This window comes from Eleginops maclovinus, chromosome 14 (assembly GCF_036324505.1).
Source record: "Eleginops maclovinus isolate JMC-PN-2008 ecotype Puerto Natales chromosome 14, JC_Emac_rtc_rv5, whole genome shotgun sequence".
Taxonomy (NCBI): Eukaryota; Metazoa; Chordata; class Actinopteri; order Perciformes; family Eleginopidae; genus Eleginops; species Eleginops maclovinus.
Window position 1 is genome coordinate 9982295 of NC_086362.1, and position 22513 is coordinate 10004807.

The 22513-nt window shown below is 39.8% G+C and overlaps 1 protein-coding gene across 4 annotated transcripts; it reads left to right on the forward strand.

The window, feature by feature from the left end:
* Positions 1-1661: 1661 nt before the first annotated feature.
* Positions 1662-22060, forward strand: si:dkey-183c6.7 (urea transporter 1). Of its 4 annotated transcripts, none has more exons than XM_063900605.1 (9): positions 1662-1944; positions 6835-6982; positions 7402-7591; positions 9469-9597; positions 10263-10452; positions 13050-13197; positions 19525-19659; positions 20921-20970; positions 21595-22060. In XM_063900605.1, the coding sequence occupies exons 2-9, from the start codon at positions 6856-6858 to the stop codon at positions 21775-21777; spliced, it is 1152 nt and encodes a 383-aa protein (XP_063756675.1). In that variant the 5' UTR covers positions 1662-1944; positions 6835-6855; the 3' UTR covers positions 21778-22060. The 4 variants fall into 4 exon arrangements, with proteins under 4 accessions (XP_063756675.1, XP_063756673.1, XP_063756676.1 ...); XM_063900603.1 differs by having other exon boundaries at positions 1662-1940; XM_063900606.1 differs by lacking the exon at positions 19525-19659 and having other exon boundaries at positions 1662-1940.
* The last annotated feature ends 453 nt before the right edge of the window (positions 22061-22513 follow it).

Consider the following 22513-nt stretch of genomic DNA (forward strand, 5'->3'; position numbering starts at 1 on the left):
GGAGATATTTTGTTTCTATTGAGGCAAGAACACTGTACGGACCTCCCTACTTTGGATTCAAATTGCTTTTGAAATGAGTAAACAAGTTGAAAGAACTGGGAAAGTGAAAGCCCAAACGAGACATGTTTTCTTTCCAGCAAGGCTTACATATTTATTTCCATTCAGCTATGTTTTTTTAGCATCAGATCAGAGGAAGGAAGATAAAATGCTGATTTAACGCAGGACCTTTTGGGGCAAGGCATCCCAAACTCCCTGTCAAGCTTTCACAGAAAACCACTGTTTTTACAGTGTGATCAAACAGCTGACACAAGCTAAAAAAGGACCAAGGATCAAGGACATCATTTTGAGGATTTAAGTCTTGAAATGCCATAGAAAATGGCTAGATGATATGAATACTGTTCAGCATACAGTATACAAACAGTTAAGACCACTCTTGGATTGAGAAGTGAAGGAATGAAGAGAACCAACAGTGTACCTTTCTTACTTTTCTTTAATATCAAAGCTGGCCTTAACTGGGTCACAACACTTGCATTGATGTGTGTTATAGTTCAGTTAATATAAAACATAAACACATATACAGTATATATATAGCAGGAAGACATATACACCCCTTCTCCACTGACACAACAATACTGCAAGGAACAAATTATCCCTCTGCAGTTTGGGTAAAGCTCAAGGGCACTTTAGGTAAAATAATTTTTGAAAACTCTTTTGTTAGATTCTTGTTCAATTTGGCTTCTGTGATATAACCTTGGGGAGTTAATTGGATCCTTAAATGGACTTTACATTGCTGCAGAAATTCCAATTCAGCATGAGATAAAGTCTACAAAGTGGTCAATTATTTCCCATTGGGTCAGCTATGTTTTGATATACCACCACCTTTTTGATAATTTCCTTTTCTAACATTTGAGCCCAGTCCTCTACTATAGACAAGGCTCAAATTGCTGCAAAGACACAAAGTGTCCAATAACGAGTTATGCACGTGTTATTTAGAAAATAAAAGAAATTATGGGTGAAATACTAATTTTGAAGAACAGTTAGATTTAGCAATAGGAGATTTGCTGTATCTTTGGAATCGGGAACCATCTACTTATAGGCTACTGAGTTCATGGGTTTACACATCAAAATCAGTAATGTGCATGTGAGAAAGAGATACAATCTTGGAATTATCTCAAGTAACTCAAATAGCAGCTTAAATGTAGTCTGAATATGAATATTTTATCATAATCCTTAACCCTTGTTTGGTCATCCAATTCATATTTTTGTTAGAGTGAATTTCAAATGATGTGTGGATGCATGAAATGAGCTGAACATCTGCCGCAGATATTGTACATCTTAAATTAATGCAGCTGCAGAAAATAGCATGCTTTATCAGATTAGTTCAATAACATTGTGAGTGATAGAACTCTTTAACAGATTTCTGCTTTCAATTAACATACCGGAAATGATAGTGTACCTATGGTGGGGCTAGCAGTACATGGACAGTATAGAATATGAAGACATAATGCAAATTAAGTACAAGCTCACAATGGTTTATAGTTAGCATTGGTGTACCCCTGCATAGTTTAACAAGGTTGCAGCACCTGCCCTAATGAATCAGTGATTAAATGCACCTCCCAACGAGCACGATACTTGCCTTATATCAAACACACCTCGGATGATGCCATGTGGGCTAGCAGCACGCGCACGTCTGGCTAATGCTAACATTTTAAAATGCCTCCACTCAGAAAATTATACTTCAATGAAGTCCGTGAAGTCTTTCTGTGGTGCCGGTACGTTTGTGACATGTTTCAGAATTCGAGGAGGGACACAAAAAAAACGTGTTATAATGTATCACAGAGTGAGTGGACTGTAGCGTTGAGAATGAACTAGCTAAGATGAACCTGGAGCTGATTGAGAATGACTTCTTGGTGCACACCCACAGAATGGCTTCCATCATTGTAGGTAAGTTCAACAACAATGTACGTGTAGTTTCTCTTTTGCATTTGTTAGAAATAATCAATATATTGAAACAGAACATTAAAAGATAATTCACTGTTTCAGGAAGGATCATATTTATCCAATTCCGGTAGTATTACCGGATGTTGTTTTTAGCCTCAGTTAGCATATAGCTAATATTGTATTGTATGAGTGGAGGGTTTCAAGGTTTCAAGGCTTTATTGGTCATATGCACAGCATATACAACGTATATGTTGGCAATGAAAATCTTATATCCCATGCTCCTCCAACAACTCAACATACATGGTGCAAATAAGATAGATAAAATAGTGCAAAAAGAGAGAAGAATATTTACAGTAACAACAATAAAGATTTAAGGATGTGAAATATATACATATGTGGAATACATTGAGAGTATTTAAATACTTTACACTGTTGAATGAGGAGGTATGGACAGATGCATATATTATGTATAACAGATGTATATGGCAGATATGTATAATATATAGATATGTGTACTATAAACAGATATGTATGGCAGATGTATATAATATTATATATATATATATATATATATATATATATATTTGTGTATGTGTGTACTATAAACAGATGTGAGTAGACATTCACAGAGCTCAGGAGTTCAGCAGTCTTATAGCCTGTGGTATAAAACTGTCCCTGAGTCTGGTGGTCTTGGTCCGGATGCTGCGGTACCGTCTGCCAGACGGCAGCAGACAGAACAGATTGTTGCTGGGGTGATGGGGGTCCTTTAATATCCTACCGGCCTTCTTCCTACACCGCTGGGTGTAGAGGTCCTCCATGGATGGCAGCTCCCTCCTGGTGATGTGCTGAGCAGTTTTCACCACCCTCTGTAGAGTCTTACGGTTGAGGGTGGTGCAACTGCCATACCAGGCGGTGATGCAGCCAGTCAGGATACTCTCGATGGTGCACCTGTAGAAGTTGCAGAGTATCCTGGAGTCCATGTTGAACTTCCGCAGCCTGCGGAGGAAGAAGAGCCGCTGTCGAGCCATCTTGGATATGACCCTGGTGGTTCTATAAAACCTGTTTGTATTGTGAAATCGAGCTCTCTATTGTTCCGGACCGCCAGACAGTAACTACTGATGAGCTCCACTCAGTCAGCGGCCTGTGGACGCGTGTACCAGGCTATTGAGCCACAGCTGTGAAACTTTTGTAAAACCTACTGCTGCATCCTTTTATTAAATACTCCTTTAAAACTTATAAGAGGAGCTTCACTTCGTTTTCTTTTTAATCGACTCCTGGGCTTCGAATAAAAGAACATTTCCTACACATTCATATTTGTTTACGCCTGCAGTTAATAGTATGCTATGACTTATAATGTCGCTCAATAATGCCTGTGCCATTTCTGTTATGTATCGCTTCCGTTTGATCGACTAAGTTTTGTCTATTTCCTGGTTAATTCTAGTGAGGTAGTTGTATATTTATAATTGATAATCAGGTTTATGCTAATGCAGCAAAGTGCCGTCTATGGAAATGTAATTGTTCGTTTGGACATTAGGGCTTCTTTTTTTTTTGGTTCTGTTACTTAGGCAACATTTCTTTAGACTAAATGTTGACCTTCTTTTACTTTTAGAACAATATTGTTCTACTCAATCTGCCTGACTGTATAGTGAGAGAGTAAGAAGCAGAAATGTGAGAAGATGCAGGGTAACCGGTGGCAACAAGGACTGAACAGGAAGTGATTTGCTGGGATGTGAGAAGGTCATAAAGCAGGATGTAGCTCCACTTATCACCCAGAGGGCTCTCCACTGGAGCAGCAGAAATGATCCTCCATCAGTCTCTTACGTCGTCCACCCTCCTCCGTCTTTTACTCTCCGATGCTTTCCCTAATAGACTGTGAAGAACAAGGAGAGCCTACTAGTGCAATGGTGCTTTAGGAAGAAGTGTTATATATTCTGGTATCTGTGTGTGGGAAGGAAAGTCCAGATCAGTCTGTTGTTTGAGTTAATGTTAGCAGAGTGAAGGGAAGTGTGTGTTTGTGCAAGAGAATAAACCTCAAACATTTTGCCCTCAGCCGAAAAACTGAAGTGATAATTTTAAAGATCTTAAAATATGCTAGATGTATTTATGGCCAGGAAAACTTAAAATGAAATCAATGAACATCCTTGAATAATAAGAGTATTCTTACATTTTCACACCCATTTAATCCCTCCCTCTCTCTTGTAGATAACAGTGTAATCCTCTGTCTTCTCTTATCAGTGTGTTTACACAGCTAGGAAACGTTTTAAAATGAGCTTTTAGTGTGAACTCCGAAGTACCAGGATGAACAGTGTAGTGGAAAAAGCATCTTGAGGACCAGATAGGTTGTAGCCTAATGTTCAGTCGTTTTAGGGCCTAATGCTTCACTTGCTGCAGATATTGGGTTCTTTCAGCCATTTCACTCATTATTTTTTCAGTGACTTTCTGAATTTCTGTGATCTGATCCAAACACTCACATTTGTTTGATTTGTAACCTCTTGCCAGAGGTTGATAAAATAATACTTGCAAATTACATTATGTCCTTATGGAACAGTTGCTCGTACCTTTCGTGTTGTCCTATTCCCGTGGATTTGCCTGTAGAAATGCATTGATTGGGCTCACAGAATGTGAATTTAACTGTGAATGAGAGCTTTATTATTTGAATGTAGTTCAGTGGTAAACCATATGCTCTGCATGTACAAGGTCTCCAGATTCATATAGCTGTTTCTGAAGTGGCAAGGTGTTAACTTGATTGTTTTGCACTTGTGGTAGATATTTTTGCAATGAACTGAGTGTCAAAGAGTTCAGCTACTCAAACTGGAGAGTCTGCTTTTATATATTTTTTAATGAATACAGGCTTAGTCAAGAGATAATGACCCATGACCCTGTCAAAGGACAAAAGACCCATGATCAGATCAATGGTCACCCACTGTGTGGTCACATGGCACTGTGATTGGTCATCTACCTAAGTGATGATGATAGCTGTCCCACATTTTAACAAGCTCCAGGTGTCCTTGTCAAGCTCATGCTGTCCTGGCAAACCCTTAATTATAAATGTATGTGAGAACCTGATGTTTTCTAAAATAAAATATAAAATAATATGTTGGGCGAAGGGGAATTATATTATGCAAAGAAATGTGTTTGGAGTTTGTTTTAAAGGAAATATATGTGGGTGCTCTGTGAAGAATGTGAGAAAGTGAAGTGACTGTGTTGAAAGGTAGCTTTAGAACAAAGATCATGTCACTGGGGTCAGTATTCAGTTACTACACAGCACACTGGTAACCCATTAGTGCAGACAGCAATGTATCACTATAGTCCTCTGAGACTGCTCTATGATGCAATCAGTCACCTTCAGTCTGTTAAAATAAGTCTGAAATAGAACATACATACCATGAAAATGTACTGTATTACAGTATAGTAGCTTGCCTTAATGTGGTGATTATTTTGTGGCTGTGCATCTGTAAGCATCAAACTTATGAAACCAACACATTGCACAGGTCAAAGTGTAATCTTCCGACGTTTTATTTTGCGTCTCTTCCTCTTATTACAGCCCTCTCCGGCATATTTCCATCTCTCTTTTCCCTTCAGTCTGTGAGTGGATAGAATGATTCAAGGAGCAGAGACACATAGGGAGGCGGATGTATTTATTGAATCACGTAAAAGATGGATAGTGTGAGAAGGACGGAGGAAGCGGGAGAGAGAGATGGGCTGTCAGGGGTTCTGAATGGAAAAGCAATTTCCACCTGCAAAAACAAGCCCTTTGAATCCCCGCTGCACTGCCTCACACAGAGAAGAGTTTCCCTCTGTGATGGTATCCGACTTGCTGTTATTGCCTTCACTTACTGAGCTCTGAGTTTGTAAATAGACATGCATACACACACAGGGATGCATGAACCTCCAGCATTTTTGTGTTTGACAAGCAGTTCTGTTATTCATGTCATTCAACAAGTCTTGTGACAACACAAGGTGGCAGGAATGTATTCATAAAAACATCGTCTTACATTTAATGAACTCAAAGTTAAAATAAAGGGTAACACTTTACTTGAATGGGTGTTCATAAGACTGACGTAACATTGTCATAAACATGAAACCTGTCTTAAACATTAATGAATACTTATGACAGTTGTCATTAAGTGTCATTCGGTAAGTTATGTCACTTTTGATGCAAGGGTGACATTGTTTGAGATGTTCTTGTCATGACAACTTCACATAAACCAAGACAACCAAACCTGTCATAAACGTGTCATAGCAGACATCCATATATGACGGTTTAATGTCGCGCTAAGATATCAAGCTAAACGTTTTCTTAAGTTTGACAGTTAGGTCTGCTAAAAGACACAAATCATAATAATGTACTCTCAGAACGTTCTGCTGTCCACTACACTTTCTGTAGAACACAAAGCAGTAGAGACAGCCGGGTTACATATTGCACCTTTCGGAAAGGCTTGAGATAACAGAACATGTGCTAATGGCTTTACAAATGAAGGAAAGACAAACATTTGCACGTACGCTGCCATGAACGGTGGAGGAGTAACTAAAATAGACAAACAGTGGGTGAAGGGATGTCACAGTGGAGCTGGAACAGAGGTGATTTTGAAATGGGATGAATAGAGCAGGATTTCACTCATCTTCCTTTGCTTCATTGCTGGACTTTGTTCTTCTGTCAAGTGGGTGAAAAGCAGAGTGAATACGTTACCCATCTAACTTGTTTATAAGTCATCCCTTTAAGCCTCACCGGGGAGGAGAGAGGGAGAGGAGGTGGAAGGGACGACTGAGAAAGAAAAGGAGTAAACGGCAACAGGAGAAAAACCAGAGGAGCAAGAAAAAGCAAAACTAAGTAAAGTGAAACTCTGGGATCTTCCAACATTGCAACAACATATATTTTTTTCACGTTTTCAGTGGTGCGGTGCAGCTGCAGGGATGTGGATGGATACAAAGGCAGAGGAGACGGAGGCCAGCAGGAGTCGTGCCAGCCTTGGCCAGCGTGTGTTGAGCGGACTGCTGTTCTTTACTGGGGATATGGAGCACTTAAACAAATACATGCAAGGTAGGAAACACAGGTTTGAAATGTTATGACCTTTAAGAAAATGTGTTCAAAAAATTGCATAATTCATCAGGCCTGAGTCTCCTCGTAGGACTCAGTGATTTATGTGATTAATTGCATTACTTTTTAAAAATAGCAAGTTGCCAAACACTAGGAATGTGTTAAACTGCCAGAGTCATAAATAAATGACTGTGAAATGCTGATGTTGACATTAAAATATGCAGATGTAATCATCCCACAACTCCCACGCTGAATGCTTCCTCTACATAAAACATAATCATCATTAAATTCTCATCTTGGTTCTTGTATTAAACCCTGTATTGGCATCAACAAATCCAACAGGGGAACTTGTTTTGTTTGTTATTGTACTATGAAGTTTCAGGGGAAGAAAATGTGCATCTGTTTTCTTTCTGTGTCTGCAGACAAAGTGTTTGGGCTGCAGCTGGCGGTGTGGGGCCTGAGAGGGGTGACCAGGGTGATCCTAGCCAACAACCCACTGAGTGGAGCTCTCATCCTGGCTGCTCTGTGCTGGGCCTCCCCCTGGCAGGCCCTGCTGGGGACTCTGGGAGTACTGACCTCCACACTAACAGCTGTCATCATGGGCCAAGACGGGTAAATGTAAACAAAATAAAATAGCTGAGAGGCTTGTAAAAGTGTACGTTAGTGTTTACAAATGTAATGACCTGTGTATCTTAGAGCCACACAACATAAAAATGGACCTCATTGTAAACCTGTCTGTTGCCCGGTAGCTGACCCTGTAACACAAGCCTATAATTTGCTCGACCTTCGGACAAAGTTTATTGAGAGTTCTGTGTAAAATGAACAGCTGCATGCCTGCCTGTTTTTATTTAATAAATGTCCTAATATTTACAATAAGCCGCAAACCATTGAATATGCTGATATACTACATTTTATATAAGGTTTAAAAAGTAATTCCAGTTAGCTGGGGTCCCTAATGTTTTAAAGTTTGACATGTTGAATATGTTCAGTTTCCCCCCTGGGGCCTCCGCTCATTTCAACTGAACAGTTTTTCTCATGGGGACCATAAAAACGCTAATGTGGGATTTAATCATGAAAACAATCTGATAAGCGTTTATGACTCTCATTAATATCAGTGGCAATGCTATAATCCATTATTTCAACCATCAATTGTTGCACGTTATAATACTTTACATTCTATCAGGGTTGGCGGGTAATGAACCACAAGAAAAGGCTGGAGAACTCCTTCTTAAATTATTGGTCCCTTTTCCATTGTGCACACCTTATCTTTGTCTTATGAGCTGCATCATTACTGTCAATTAGTGCCACAGATATTTCCAGAGTTCATTTACGTGCTTTGTGCCCGCAGCTAGCAGGATGGATGAGCAGGATGTGTGTATGTATATATTGTAACAGGACTGGGCCAACAAAAGAGCAAAGTGGTAGCGCAGCAATCAAAACAGAGGCTGCGATTGAATCAAAACAGGCTTTATTTTTTACTCAACTCAAAATACCTTCCAAAACCCAGGCTAATGTAGCTGGGCCGCTAACCGACTTACCAGCTCTCCAGACTTGTTCTCAGAGAGGGTGCTTCCTGCTCCCTCCTTGTGCCAACACTACTGAGCTTCTCTGTGTGCTTTGTCTCCCTTGAGGGAGTGATTTAGCACCTGGTGTGTGGGTTTCCACACCTGCTCCCAATACTGCTGATTGGGAAAGGGTGGAGCCACCTGTTAGGGATGTAGGTGCCTCCAACTACCCTGCCTCTCAGGAAACCTCTCAGCCCCTTACTGTTTGCACAGAATCGGTTGGTGTGTCTGCATCAGCATTGTTTTAGCTTTGATCATGATGACCAAATATTTGTGAAACATCTTTCAGCATACAGTTAGGCAAGGCAAGGCGAGTTTAATTACATAGCACCTTTCAACACAAGGCAATTCAAAGTGCTTTACAAACATGAAAGACATTAAGAGCGTTAAGAAATAGTGCAGCATAAACACATTGTAAAAAGGCATTTAAAATCAGTCATTTAAGAGCAAAGAATGAAATAAACACAAATGTGTCAAATACATGAATAAAAGTTACAGTGCAATGTTAGATGGAAACTTACTACATAAGTATTTTATTTGGGAAGCTTTTCAAGTTATTAATGAACCATGTAACAAGGATAATCATTCCTCAAACTCTTTATAATGTTTAAGGACGGTTAAAAACAAATGATTTACCATTGATAATTAATGTTTTGTTGCATCATTCTCTGTAATGTTGAAGATGTTTATCGTTAACACACACTTAATGGAGTATATAAAATGTAATGTGTGCCACAATTTTATTTTTAAATAACCAATTATAGCATTACTAATAATTACTGAAGATTTTTAATTTTATTTAAGTAACGGTTAAATAACTATTATCCAAAGTTAAATTAACTAACAATTTAGCATGTTTAGATAATCCGTTTTTATAGATTCTTCTTTTTCTCTGTGCATTGCTGTGCGTCTGTGTGTGTGTAGTGCTGAAGTGTCAGGAGGTCTCCATGGGTTTAACGGCATGCTGGTGTCCATGCTGATGGGGGTGTTCAGCTCGGCTGGAGACTGGAACTGGTGGCTGCTGCTGCCCGCCAGCCTGGGCTCAGCTACATGGTGAGACACACTCTCTACGGAAATCGTTTTAAGCAACTGACCGTCATCGTTGATTCTACATGAGGACAATCTTGGTATGAAGTATGCCACAAGAGAATGACAAAATAACCTATCCCCAGAAGTGTTCACTTGAAGCAGCTCTCTGAAGTGTCTTTTTAAAGTCTTTACACTGAGTGCCAAATCAATTGCAGACCCAGATTTTAAAAGACAAGTGATCAGAGAATGTCTCAAAACAAAACAACATTGCTTCTTTTTTTTCTTTCACATATGACTGTAAAGTAAAAATGTCATGCTGTAAAGATAAGTCAACTCTAAAATGTCTTAAAATATAAAGGATATTTTCATTGTTTTGGAGACAATATAGACAAAACAATTACTTATGAATTATTATTATTATTAGGCTATTTTTATACAAATGTAGTCCTCATATTTAATTATGTATTAATCTTATTTTTGAAGGTTTTGCAGATTGGTTCTGCCTTAGCAGTTCTGAGACACAGTAAGAAACTATGTGAGAAATGGATACCAACGGGGAATGTATGTTGGCAGGACTCTGTATTTATCGTCAAGATGAACACCATGCAAGTCTGCAAAAAATCACCTAAATGAGGTCATTTCACTGAAACTGACCTCCACTCTCCCTCCCTCTCCGTCCCCATCTCCAGTGTGTTTCTGTACAGCAGTCTCGCTCCGGTGTTGGACCGCTGGGACTTGCCTGTCGCGGTGTTTCCCTTCAACATCTCCATCTTCCTCTACCTCCTTTGCACCGGCCCACACAACCCCTACTTCCCGCACCACCTGGCTAAACCTGCGGGGCTGATGGAGATCAACGCCACCAAGCTCATGGCAGTGGAGGTGAGGGATCCAATGTTTGATTCAATGGTTGTTTAAAGGCAGTGTTAAGTGTTTAATTTAAAGCACTTGTAAGTAGAATGACACTTGGAGAGCACAGACCTCTGCCAAGGATGTTTCCATAAGTTGACTTGCTGACTAACAAACAGACAAACAAAAGGATAAATAAACTCAATCAATAATATAAAATCAATAAACAAAGTTCATCAAAAAATGTGATTAGAAGTTTAAAATAGAACTGATAGAAGTGACATGATAAGTGAATATGGTGAAACCACTTAAGCTAATTTTGGGCCAGTTATCCTCTTTGTGTGTCCGCTGTGTTGCAGGGAACAAGTTAGGAGCATAATATGCAAAGGATCAGCCAGCAATGACTCACCAGTTACTTAGCAACAGTTACTGATGAAGGCCCTGTTCGGAAATTGTAATAAGCCCAAACTGTTTTAATTAGCAATCCATGGTGATTAAAAGCTCACAGTGGAGGTTAGGCTGTTGCATTCAGGAAGTCCTTTTTTCTGGATTGTGTGGACTGAGATTGTGCAGCAGGGTGAAGGGCTAAACCTATGCCCCAGAAATTAACCTTGAATAGAATGCACACTGTTGCTCGGTATACCCTTGCACCAAAGTGCAATGAAATGCAGTCGCCTTGAACTGCTTCTCACAAGATTTTGGCATAAAATGGAGACAGCAGCTGCTGCTTTAGATCTCTGTGAGCCAGCTGGCATCTCAATGCTTGAGGAGCAACTGAAATGCAGTCTTCATGCATCTGTTTGGAAACAGGCACAACTGATTATGTGATACCAATGGGAAAAGCTCCATCTCCTTTCAAGTGTACATAAGGATTGCATTTGTGTACATGTATTGACTGCTAACAGTTCAACAGTATTTTATGTTGACAACAAATGCCGATGCAACAAATTATACAAACTCCTTCTCGAACATATATAGAAATGTGTATTATGGGTGTGATTCCTGTTGTATCTCATTATCTAATTTGATCGGGGCCACCATATGATTGAAAATAGATTTTCCACTCTTCTTTCAGAATCTCCCCGTGCTTGTAGTGGATTATTTATAGCATGAAAGCAGAGTAAAGTGTGTATACTTTAAACTGATTGCAATACTTTAAGCACACAAAGGCAAGAAACATTTTACTTTCAACATCTTTTAGTTTCCAGTGCTTGACACAGCCATAACTCGATGTGTAGAATAACTGTCCATTTAAAGCAATACCTATCTTTTAAACATTATTTTTGTATTTTAGGAATGAATACAAAAATACCAAATATACAATAGATCTTTACTGTACAAATGTAATATCTTAGCAGCAGAACCACAGTATTGTATGATATTGTAATGCACAATGTTGCAGATGGAAACCCAACGAGACATGTAAGAAGGTTTTTGGTTGTTTGTGTGTTTCTGAATCGAGGCTCGGTAATTGCCAGGAGAGCTGAAGGATGAGATGTGTAGTTTTGCACACAAGAATCTGCGAACTGCCTGTGAAGTTGTCTAAAGTAGATTAGCTACGCTGACAAAACCCCCTCGGTGCTGTTAGGGTTCCTGGAGTCAAGATTTACACAAAGTTCTATTAACAAGCATCGCGCCCCGTGGCACAGTGTGTCCCTGACACTAGATGATTACTTTTCACCATTTTTCAGGCCAGGAGAGATTATTCCTCTCTGTTTCCTCCTGTAGATAACAGTTCCTCCCTCTTTGTCTCTCCTCTCTGTCTCTCCCCCTTTTTAAATGATTCCATTTTCATTTCATAAATTCCCTTTGGTTTGCTTCTTGGGAGATCTGAAACCTCCAAATCTTCTTTTCATCTCTCCTCCCCATCTCCCCAGTCTCTATCCATGCCCCTGCTCTGCATTTCAAATCTCATTCCTCTGTTGTCTCTCACTTGCTACTTCTTTCATCATCACTTTTTCAGTAGCTTTTTTGATCCTCAATTCAGTTTACAATAAACAACTAGTGTTTTTGTAACCACGATTTCAAGGACAGCACATAAAGTCATTTTTTGTTACACTCCTTTTATTTATTTTCTATTGCTCTCCCGCCTTTACTTCCACCGTCTCCGTTTCCTCCTTCCTTCTCTGCTCCTCTCCTCCTTCCTCTGTCTCTCTCTGGGGATGTGGATGACGTCAGTCCTATTTATATTTAATGTCTCCAGCTTGCTCTGGCTGCACTACCATGTATTTAATCCTTCCCCACACAAACACACACACACCTACACACACTGGTGTACACACAGAGGGTTTGCACAAAGAGTTGTGTCGCAGAGATATAATTAAACTGCATTTATGACTTGTAGATATCAGCGACTGGCAGGTGCACCCATCCTGTCGCCATGGAAACTCCTCACATCTTACTGACTGTTGGGAATGCAGCGTGTGTGCGTGTGTGTGTGTGCGTGTGTGTGTTTACTGGGTGAACTAAAGAGAGGCTGGTTCTGACTGGAAAAGAGCTGCTCATATTTTGTAATTATGTTTTCATAAGTGTGCTCCTTGGATGTTATACTTTTAAATAAAAGGCGTTTAAAATAATTTCCAATATGCTTCAACTCATCTCAATCCTTTTAACCTGTGTCTCTGGTCCAGGTTCTGCGTGGCATCCCTCTGGGTGTGGGTCAGATCTTCGCCTGTGGGGCTCTGGGGCCCTCACTCCTCATCCTGGGGGCCGTCCTGCTCTACTCCCCCCTGCTGGCCGCCCACGCTCTGCTGGGATCAGCAATAGGAACATTGGCTGGTGAGTCTCCATCTGTGTGTGGGTGAGGTGGGAGCATTAGCAACACGGGAACAGTGCATTAGTGATTTATAGGTCATACTGTACATGATAATGTATACCAGCCAACGCCTTTTCACATTACAACAGAAAAGCTGCAACTCTTTATTCCGGTTTAACCCTGAATTCCTGCTATAGTTAGTATTTTTTATCTTATATCATTTTAACTAATCACGGTCTCAGTATGCATTTTCAGTGCCATTATCTCACTCATCATTGGTTCATTGCTAACACGGAAAGCTCCAACATTTCACACAGAAATGTAATTTTGCTAGTCACAGGGAGTTACTCTGTGAAAACAGTTGTGTAATAATGTCCTTTGTGGCTCTGGAGGAGATTATTTTGAGATAATAAGCCCTAATGATATCATCGGTTATGTCAGTTGGGGCACAAAGACGACATTTATAACAAAAAGCCTTAAGATGTTTGTGTATGCGCGCAGGAAAGAAATGGTCTTATATCATAGAAAGGTAGGAACCAGTGTTTCTAGAGCCTGCTCTGTTCAAGTAGGAGAGTCGCCGTACTGATGATAACCTTGGTTTTGCTAATGTAATATTGATAACAAAATCTTGGGCATATTTGTGCCTTTTTTTAAATAGCGAACAAAAACAAGACCGAGAGGGTTGCAAACGGACTCACACAGTGTTGACGTTTTGGTCGGTGGCTCAACCCCTAACCCTGTCCTTTAATCTGTCCCTTGTGAGTTCCCTAACTTTGAAAAGTCACACAGCTGCCTTTGGCTGAGAAAAGTACACATTGAACAGAGCCCGTTTTATCTGAGACAAAGAAAACTAGAGCACCAGAGATGGACATCCACGCAGACTGTGGAACACGAGGGCTCAAAACGTTAGTGCAATAAGATATAATTATGGCTCAAAAGTACCCAAAAATAAAATTGTAAACTTAGTTTGAAAGCGTAACACAATCGCTGGTAACCATTTTCTATGGTATATTTCACTAATACTATATGAGACACAAGTAATATAACTATAAATTAGGTAAATAACCAAACTGCATATATTTGGTTGCTGACACCTAATTCTACTCGTGAGGTTGCCTAAGCCATACCTGTGCCCGTAGCACAAAGCAGTTTCATTAACTCATGTCTCTGGTACCAGTGAGGACGTCGAGTAGATTGCAGGCTCAGCTGCCTGCATGGCAAATGTTGAATTACTGTGTGTTTCAACAAGCTTAAATTCAGGTAAGGATGTATTAAACCCCTCTGGCACCAAGGCAAAATGTCAGCTCTGCAGTGCATATAACTATGAGACTTTAGGACCGACAGCAGCCTGTGGGCACATTAAAGAGAGACAAAGCAATTAGCCGGGCACTGATAGGCAAACACACACAAGCCTGTGTCTGTGTGCGCGTGACATGTACATCACTGTGACTATTCAGAAAGACTTTAAAGACGTCAGCCCCCTGCTTCCGTCTGATGCTTAAAGTACAACACAGTGTCCTAAAACACTTTGTTGTCTGTGTGTGTGATTGTAGCTATGACTCATACTGTAAAAGGCGGAGTGGGGGTGAGCTTGTACATCCACACTGCTGCAATAACAACAACAACAGACGAGTTGTGATCAGATGGGACTGTAATGAGAATGTGTTCGGCAACAACAACATGAACGGGAAAGGAGCAACGTAGCAAACATGGTGTTTAATTCTGCCATTTGTATATTCTCTTTTTCTTCTTACCTCTTTATTTTCCAAGCTTGTTTTTCAATGTTTTCTCCACTGAGCCATTTTAGCCCAAATTCAGTCTGTTGTAGCCTTAATTGATCTTAAAAAGCTCAACCGTACTTTTATTGTTTTCAGTTGGACTCTTGTTATTCATGCTGCTGTTTGCCTTTTTATTGAATTTTGAAGAATCACAGAGCATATTAAATTAAGTCTGGCTCCATTGTTCTGGTTGCCAGTGTTGATTTAGCTCTTTATATATCTGAAATATAAGGCATACAATATTTTCGACCAGGGCTGCTACTAACGATTATTTGTATTATTGATTCATTTGTATTAGTCTCTTCATTGCTGCTGTGCGTTTACTGTCCTACGCTGCCTACAAAATTCAGTACACACATGATCTTATTTATGTAACAAACTACATAGATTATCTTCTATGATGTTCACAATCATTTTTATCCCTATTCACCACTTTCAGAAAAGCATTCTAAGTGTCATTGCTTTCGTTAGTTTCATCTCCACCTTTGGTGCTGTGAATCATTTCCTTCAAGGATAAAGCTGTGGTGTGAGACCTAAGGCAGACAGACGGAGGATGTTTAGGGATGTGTGGCCCCCTGACGGTAATCACCATCTCTGAGTAATCAGCCTCATCTCCTCTTAATGCTGCCTACTTCATCTGGGAGAATAACAGAGGGATACATGTTTACAGATAGGCCATAGTTCTGTCAGTCAAAGCATTGTGATGTAAGCTTTCACCACAAGGGGTTTCCAGAGGAGGAGATCAGGGGCTGTATGTAGGCCACAGCATCCACCTCTCAATTTATTGGAGAATAATGCTTTATTGTGGGATCAAATACAGGAGGGAACAGACATTGAGGCTATTGAAGTCAGGTGTGTGACATAAAGGGGATATCTCAAGTGAAAATCTCACATCTGGATCTCTGGTTTGACATATTATTGATTTATTCTTGCAATGAAGGGTTTTTTTTGTATGCAAAAAGGAATCTACATGCACATTGATGTTTATTTATGGCCTGTATTACATGGCAAAGTTGAAATACAACAAACCATGATGACACCTATAATCCTCATTATAAACAACAGGCCTGAAAGGCACAAGCCAGCTGGATTTGTCTGTTGTGGCTCATAATATCAATCCTTGGAACATTTGAAAAGTTTGATTGTGATTTATGTTTAAATATCTGCAACACTTTGTGAATTACCATCAGCCTCCGCTGTACTTTTGGTAAGGTAAATTGCAAATCTCCAAAACCAGCTATCTATTGCCATCATCAGGTCTATACCTCTATATCCTCATTTTGTATTTCTAGTTAAAGAAGGACAGCCTCAGATCTACTCTATGCTTATTGCTCAATAGCAAATGTAAGATTAGCATTGGCATGTAGTATTAGCATTTAGCTTGAGCACCACCTTGCTTTAAAATACAGCTTCATAAAGCCACTAGCATAGACTGTTACTCATCTCGACATCAACTCAACCCTGTGTACAGTTAAATAGACATTTTATGGAGTAAGATTTAAAGTCTAGGATAAATAAATATAAAAAAGGACAAACATTAAAGAAGACAAAGAAAGGGCCTTGTAGAAAAAGGCCAATAATAACATCTGATATCTGGCAAGTGCTGAAAAATGAGCCAACTTCTAAAGCAATTCATTTAGCTGTCTCCACAAACAGTTTCCCCCCTTGAAGGCCTCAAAGGACAGAATGATGGATTCACCAGCTGAAAAGACTAAAGGCCCAGATGCAAAGTTAGCCTTTAAACACGAACACTGGAAAATCCACACGGCATTATATGCATTTCATTTCAGTCGTTCATTCCAACATACTGCCCTGTTCTCCATTCTGCAGCTCGTCTCTGTGGTTGGACCCAGGAAGCATCTGGAAAGAGGAGAGGGATAATGGGTTTAATATAATAAGAGCTCTCTGGCTTATTGTATTACCATAGACAATTTCACAGTGGGACTAACCCACATACATTAACATACGCACAAAAAAAAACCCAACTGTAAAATATGTTATCATCCTCTGAGCCCTCCCTCCCACATTGCCCTTAGTCTTTAACGACACCCTTTGTGTGGGGAGCAGAGTGTGAGGGTGTGACGAAGGAAGCAAGGAAAGAAGAGAGGGAATAAGAAATAAAGAGGGAAGGTTATAATGAACAAGAAGATGGACAGGAAGATAATGAAGTGTGGAATGAGGAAAAGACGAGATGAGTGCAGAGGGAACGTTCAAAGGCAGACTGCAGAAAAGAGGAAAGCTGAGAGGAGGAAGAAGAAGAGGATGGCACATTAACCCAGAGTGAGGAGGCAGGAAGGGTGTGGTCAGTCTGCTTCAGGACCAGAATGCTAATCTGCAGCACACAATGCCTGGTATAATAAGGAAATCACTCAAGAGAACAGCCACAGGGTCATTTATCTGCAGAAGAGAGTTCAAAATGGCCTGATTCTGCAGAACAAATCTTTGGCAAACCAAGCAGGATTAATACAGCAGCAATGGCTAACTTCATTTATGATAACTTACATTTGTTCATGTAAGTCTTTTTTTATCTTATGTTTGACACCAATGTTAATGCTTATAGTTTAACTGCTATGCGTTACATGAGTTTGGTAGGGCTTACTCAACCAAAATGTTAGATCAGCATAATGACCAGGCTACTGTGCAAAGAATATTTCTTAACTCTTTCCCAGGAGCACATCCAGCTTAGAATACGTGTTGTATTGCTCAAACTTGTTTTAAAAAAAACACCGTTCCTGCTGTCGGGTTCACACCCCAAAATGATAAGAACTGTACATATTATTAAATAAAATAAGAACATATGGCCTCTGCGACACTGGGTGTCAGGTGAAACAGTCCAAACCTCAACCACAGAGGGCAAATCTATCTAATGTTGTGTTATTCGACTTTCTGGCCTTTGCAGCTGATCTCAATGGCCTCACTCGTTCTGATGACATCGTTATTGTCCCTCGTGTCGGTTTAGAGACAGTGGTGCTGCTGCTGCTGCTGCTGCTGCTGAAGGCCAGCAGAGAAAAGGTCAATGCTTTGGGGCTAACTGAGATTTATTTGGTCCAGCACGCCTCCCTGTGCAGACAGTGCATATGTCTTCAGCTTCACAGCGTAGTGTTTGTTTTGTACAGACATGAGACATTGACCTGCTGCTCACCCACGAAACGCATCAATATTCTGCGGCAGTACTCGCCAGACTGGACGAATGAATCAGGACTGAAAATGTAATACATAAATAAATCATCGATACGCATTTGTCATTTTAAGGGCTTTTTGAATGTTATTTTTCCTGTCGAGCTGGTTCATTCCCTCCCAGTTGTCAGAGACAATGTTATTTTATTTGGCAATTTCTCCAGGTTTAATATACATTTTCAGAAACGTGCTATCACAGTCTGTTTTTCCATCAAGTCTCGTCTCGGAAGGTTTCAGATACTTCAGGGTGTTTACTACCACTTAGTGTAATGATCCAGTTGCTAAAAATGTTCCTCCTCTTGATCACTTGCTGGTCTTCCACCTCCTATTTCTGGCTTTATTGTTTCCCTCAACCCTAACCCGACAGCCAATCTGAAATTGATTTGGGAGCAGGAATTTGGTGACGACCTGCGGGTCCTTTTTCTGACCTAGTCTTCTCTACTAATGCTCAATTAGCCAAAACATACTAAAATAGGAGTTAGTATAAGTGAGGATGGGTTTGTATTTTGCTTTTTGTTTATGTGCCTCGTCTGGCAAGTCAAAGACCAGTCAACTGACGCTAAATGCATTCCAATTTTTAAGGTTCACACTGTATAAAATAAATGAAAAATACCTTTGAAGCTCTCCATTTACAGACTGTGGATTCTCTATCTTGTGTGATCTCACCCAAGGCTTTTCTTTCTCTCATGTCGTCCAGACTGAGTCTGTTTTCTGTATTGCAATTCCCTATAGAGGAGGCAGAAGGTCTTGTCAGGACTTCCCCTGCCCAGCTGATTCGCGGTCATCACATGACTTCTGGCTGAACACAGACAGCCTTTTCCCAAAGGGAAAAATCTGAAATACAAGAGACAATACAGACAAATCATATTTCAGCTCCTCCCTAGTGCATCATATCCTGGAAACACTACTACACAAGACCTCAAACTAATATCTATTAGCAAGCTCCATGATGGACCAGATATTCATATTCCTTATATGTAGTTCTGAGGTAATGGAACGGAAACCTCAACATTTCCTTATTAGGTTACATGCAAATTAAATATTAAAATGAAGGGCAGCCATACAACAGTTTGAGTCACGCGCCACCAGGTGGATGATTGTAGTACAGCAGATTCGACAGATAGGTGACTCATTGTATTTGTGATTATATGTGTAGAGGCTTAAGTGTGTGTGTGTGTGTGTGTGTGTGTGTGTGTGTGTGTGTGTGTGTGTGTGTGTGTGTGTGTGTGTGTGTGTGTGTGTGTGTGTGTGTGTGTGTGTGTGTGTGTGTGTGTGTGTGTGTGTGTGTGTGTGTGTGTGTGTGTGTGTGTGTGTGTGTGTGTGTGTGTGTGTGTGTGTGTGTGTGTGTGTGTGTGTGTGTGTGTGTGTGTGTGTGTGTGTGTGTGTGTGTGACAGGTTTATCGATGGCGGTGCATCATGAGTCTCTCTACTCGGGTCTGTCAGGGTTTAATGGAGCTCTTGGCTGCATGGCTGTTGGAGGACTCTTCTTCACCTTCAGCTGGAGGACGCATCTCTATGCCATCGCCAGTGGTGACACACACACACACACACACACACACACACACACACACACACACACACACACACACACACACACACACAATCTATCGTTCAACATTTCATTGTGTACCATAGCCAATATCTTTTTAGAATAAAACAAACTGTTTTTTTCAGAAAAACTAGTATTACAAGATATATTTCCTAATAATAGCTACCTCAGATGCGTTGATTTGCAGGACTATTCAAATACATATACGACTTTAGAGTAGAACCACACTTTTGCTTCATATTTTTCTTGTCATACCACTCTGCCACAGGAGGGCAACAGAATCCAACATGTTGATTTAATCAGAACAGTCTCTGTCCATGGTGCTGAAAAAACACAAATGCAATACACAGTATTTTAAATACACAAATATAGAACAGGATTGTTAAAGTAACACTGTTTATACCTTATTAACTCCAATGTTTTCAACAAGTCATTTTGAAGTATTTAAATATGCATATTTCACATCTTTTGAGAATTAATAACGGTACTTATTGCAGCCACATGCTGTCTGTGAAACTACAGAATTGCTTACCTATAACATTCATCTTCCTTTTTTTAATATCTATGAACATTGTTCATCCAGTCAAACAAGACAGACAAATGTAAACAAGTTCCTATTTTTAGAAAACATACGGTTTACATGTGACTCTGATGGTGTAATTTAACGGAGCTTTAAGTCATCACTAATGGCATTGTGATGCTATGCTGCTTATCAAATAGATGCTGAATCATGCCTTCTAAGTAAGGTAAAGGGTTCCCTCCATTATTAAATACAGGAAGTCAAAACATGTTCTTAAACTAAAAACAATCACATGATCTTCAGCCTGCTCATTGAATCATGAAGGGACTTGGTTTCCATACATGTTTCCACTTCACTTTCATGCACTGCCTTCAACTCCTTTGGCAATTTTCTCAGTCTTAAATGGTTAGAACTGGTTAATCATTTTGGCACCACAAAGCCTGACTAATGTGATTTTTTTCCTGTATTCCTCTGAATTCATGAATGCAGAGAAACACATTTACAGCTCATCTGAAACTGCAGCTTGTTAGTGCATTAGCATTAGTGCTGATCGTTTTGGCAGGGAGGTAATCTGCTCACTTTGGGTAAATTGCTCTTAATTAGAGCTTTCAGTCTGAATCCAACAGGGCCAACCTTTGTACCTTCTGCAGTAGACGTCAGCGACCCAAAGAGTGAAACAGTTGAAGATATATTTAGCCTAATTTCTTCTCCTCTGCACGCAGCTTTCCTCTCCGCATATGCTGACATCGCTCTGAGTAATCTTATGGGAACGGTGAGTACACTCAGTTCCAGCCACGTGTGCATAAAGCACTGACACTGAGAGGCCTTCGATATTTCATTCTTTTTTTAAAAGCCTAGGAGGACCTATTTTTATCCTCAGATTGAGCAGTAGCAATACCATGGTTGCAGAACACTATCAGGCTTTCAATTGGTGGGAACTACATATACAACAGGAGGGTGAAAATAGCATTACACTATCAGTGCTCTTTTTTTGTTGGCTACAATGTGTAATATAATGTATTGCTACATTACTTCAGGGTAAGAAAACAATATCTGCATGTCAGAAAACTAGTGTTTCTAACCAGTGTTTATCACTCTGGTGTTTAATTAAGATGTATAAATCAAACAGTTGAAGTTTAAACACCAAATAATTGTAATATTGTACTTTGAAAACCATGTATCTGAATGTATTTGTTCTGTGTTTACCACTTCGAGATTCAAATATAACATTCCTTGGTTATAGTTTTAGAATTTTTCAGTAAAAAGGTTTTAAGTATAAGTCTGTGACTCAAGTCCAAATCATGTGACTCTACTCCACATCTCTATAACTCTTCAAATGAGTATGTTCTCAGTCTATTACATTAATTACAAATACTTTCCCACTCTCATCCCCTAGATTGGTCTCCCAGCATGCAGTTGGGCAGCTACTGTGGTAGCCACACTGATGCTGCTGCTGACCGGAAGTTTATCAATGTACCGCATCCCCATTGGTCAAGTGATGTCCCCTGAACACAACCTGCGCTCCCGCAAACAATGGAAAGCTGGGAAAACTGAGGAAAGGGAGAGCACTGATGTGTAACGTATTGTATCAGTATTTAGGAGAGGATGGAGGGATTTTTGGATGGGTTGTACCAAAAACATATGCATTTTTATTATAAACTTTAAATACATATGTATATATATAGTTGTACAGTTTATATGTTCTTAAAAAAACAACGAATTCATCATAGTAACTTCACAGCGCTACCTTGTTTTGTCCACAAGGTGGCAATGTTTGTTCAGAAGCTAGATGCTGAAATGTGGTAGCAATACAAACCTCTGTGTTGAAGTTAAACTATTTTTATAAAATATGTAACAATTCATGCAAAGTGTTGCTACTTGTGTTATTCCATTAAGCCAGTTCTCCATGTTGCATTAAAAAGCCAAGAAGCCAATCTGAAGGGAAAGAAACCTTGTTTTAATAGGCATGAAATGAACAAGTCGGTTCAATAAAATCAATCGTTGCTTGACCGTTAATAAAAACACAGGCTGGATTCAACAGTAATTGTTCCCCCCCCCCCCCTCATTTCCCTGCATAGGCAAACATAGAACTCCACTGGGACTGATTGTAGAAACAGACGTAAATATGTATCTGAATGGAGGCAGGAAGGTGAGACACGTGTGATGTGTTTATGAAACAGAAAGAATGGTGAGCTGTTTAGGCCAAGAAGTTGTTATTATTATTATTATTATTATTATTATTATTATCAATATAGTAATTATTTTTCATGTTATTAATGCATTTAAATCCTCTTAAATGAAAAAGTGAAGGTGTT

What these genes read in the sequence shown, in the direction of transcription:
- si:dkey-183c6.7 (XM_063900603.1), top strand. Translation starts at nt 1,878, where the DNA reads ATGAACCTGGAGCTGATTGAGAATGACTTCTTGGTGCACACCCACAGA. An exon ending in CCAAGCTCATGGCAGTGGAG is followed by an intron (nt 10,453 to 13,049) that starts GTGAGGGATCCA and finishes TCTCTGGTCCAG; the next exon opens with GTTCTGCGTGGCATCCCTCT. An exon ending in TGAGTAATCTTATGGGAACG is followed by an intron (nt 20,971 to 21,594) that starts GTGAGTACACTC and finishes CTCATCCCCTAG; the next exon opens with ATTGGTCTCCCAGCATGCAG.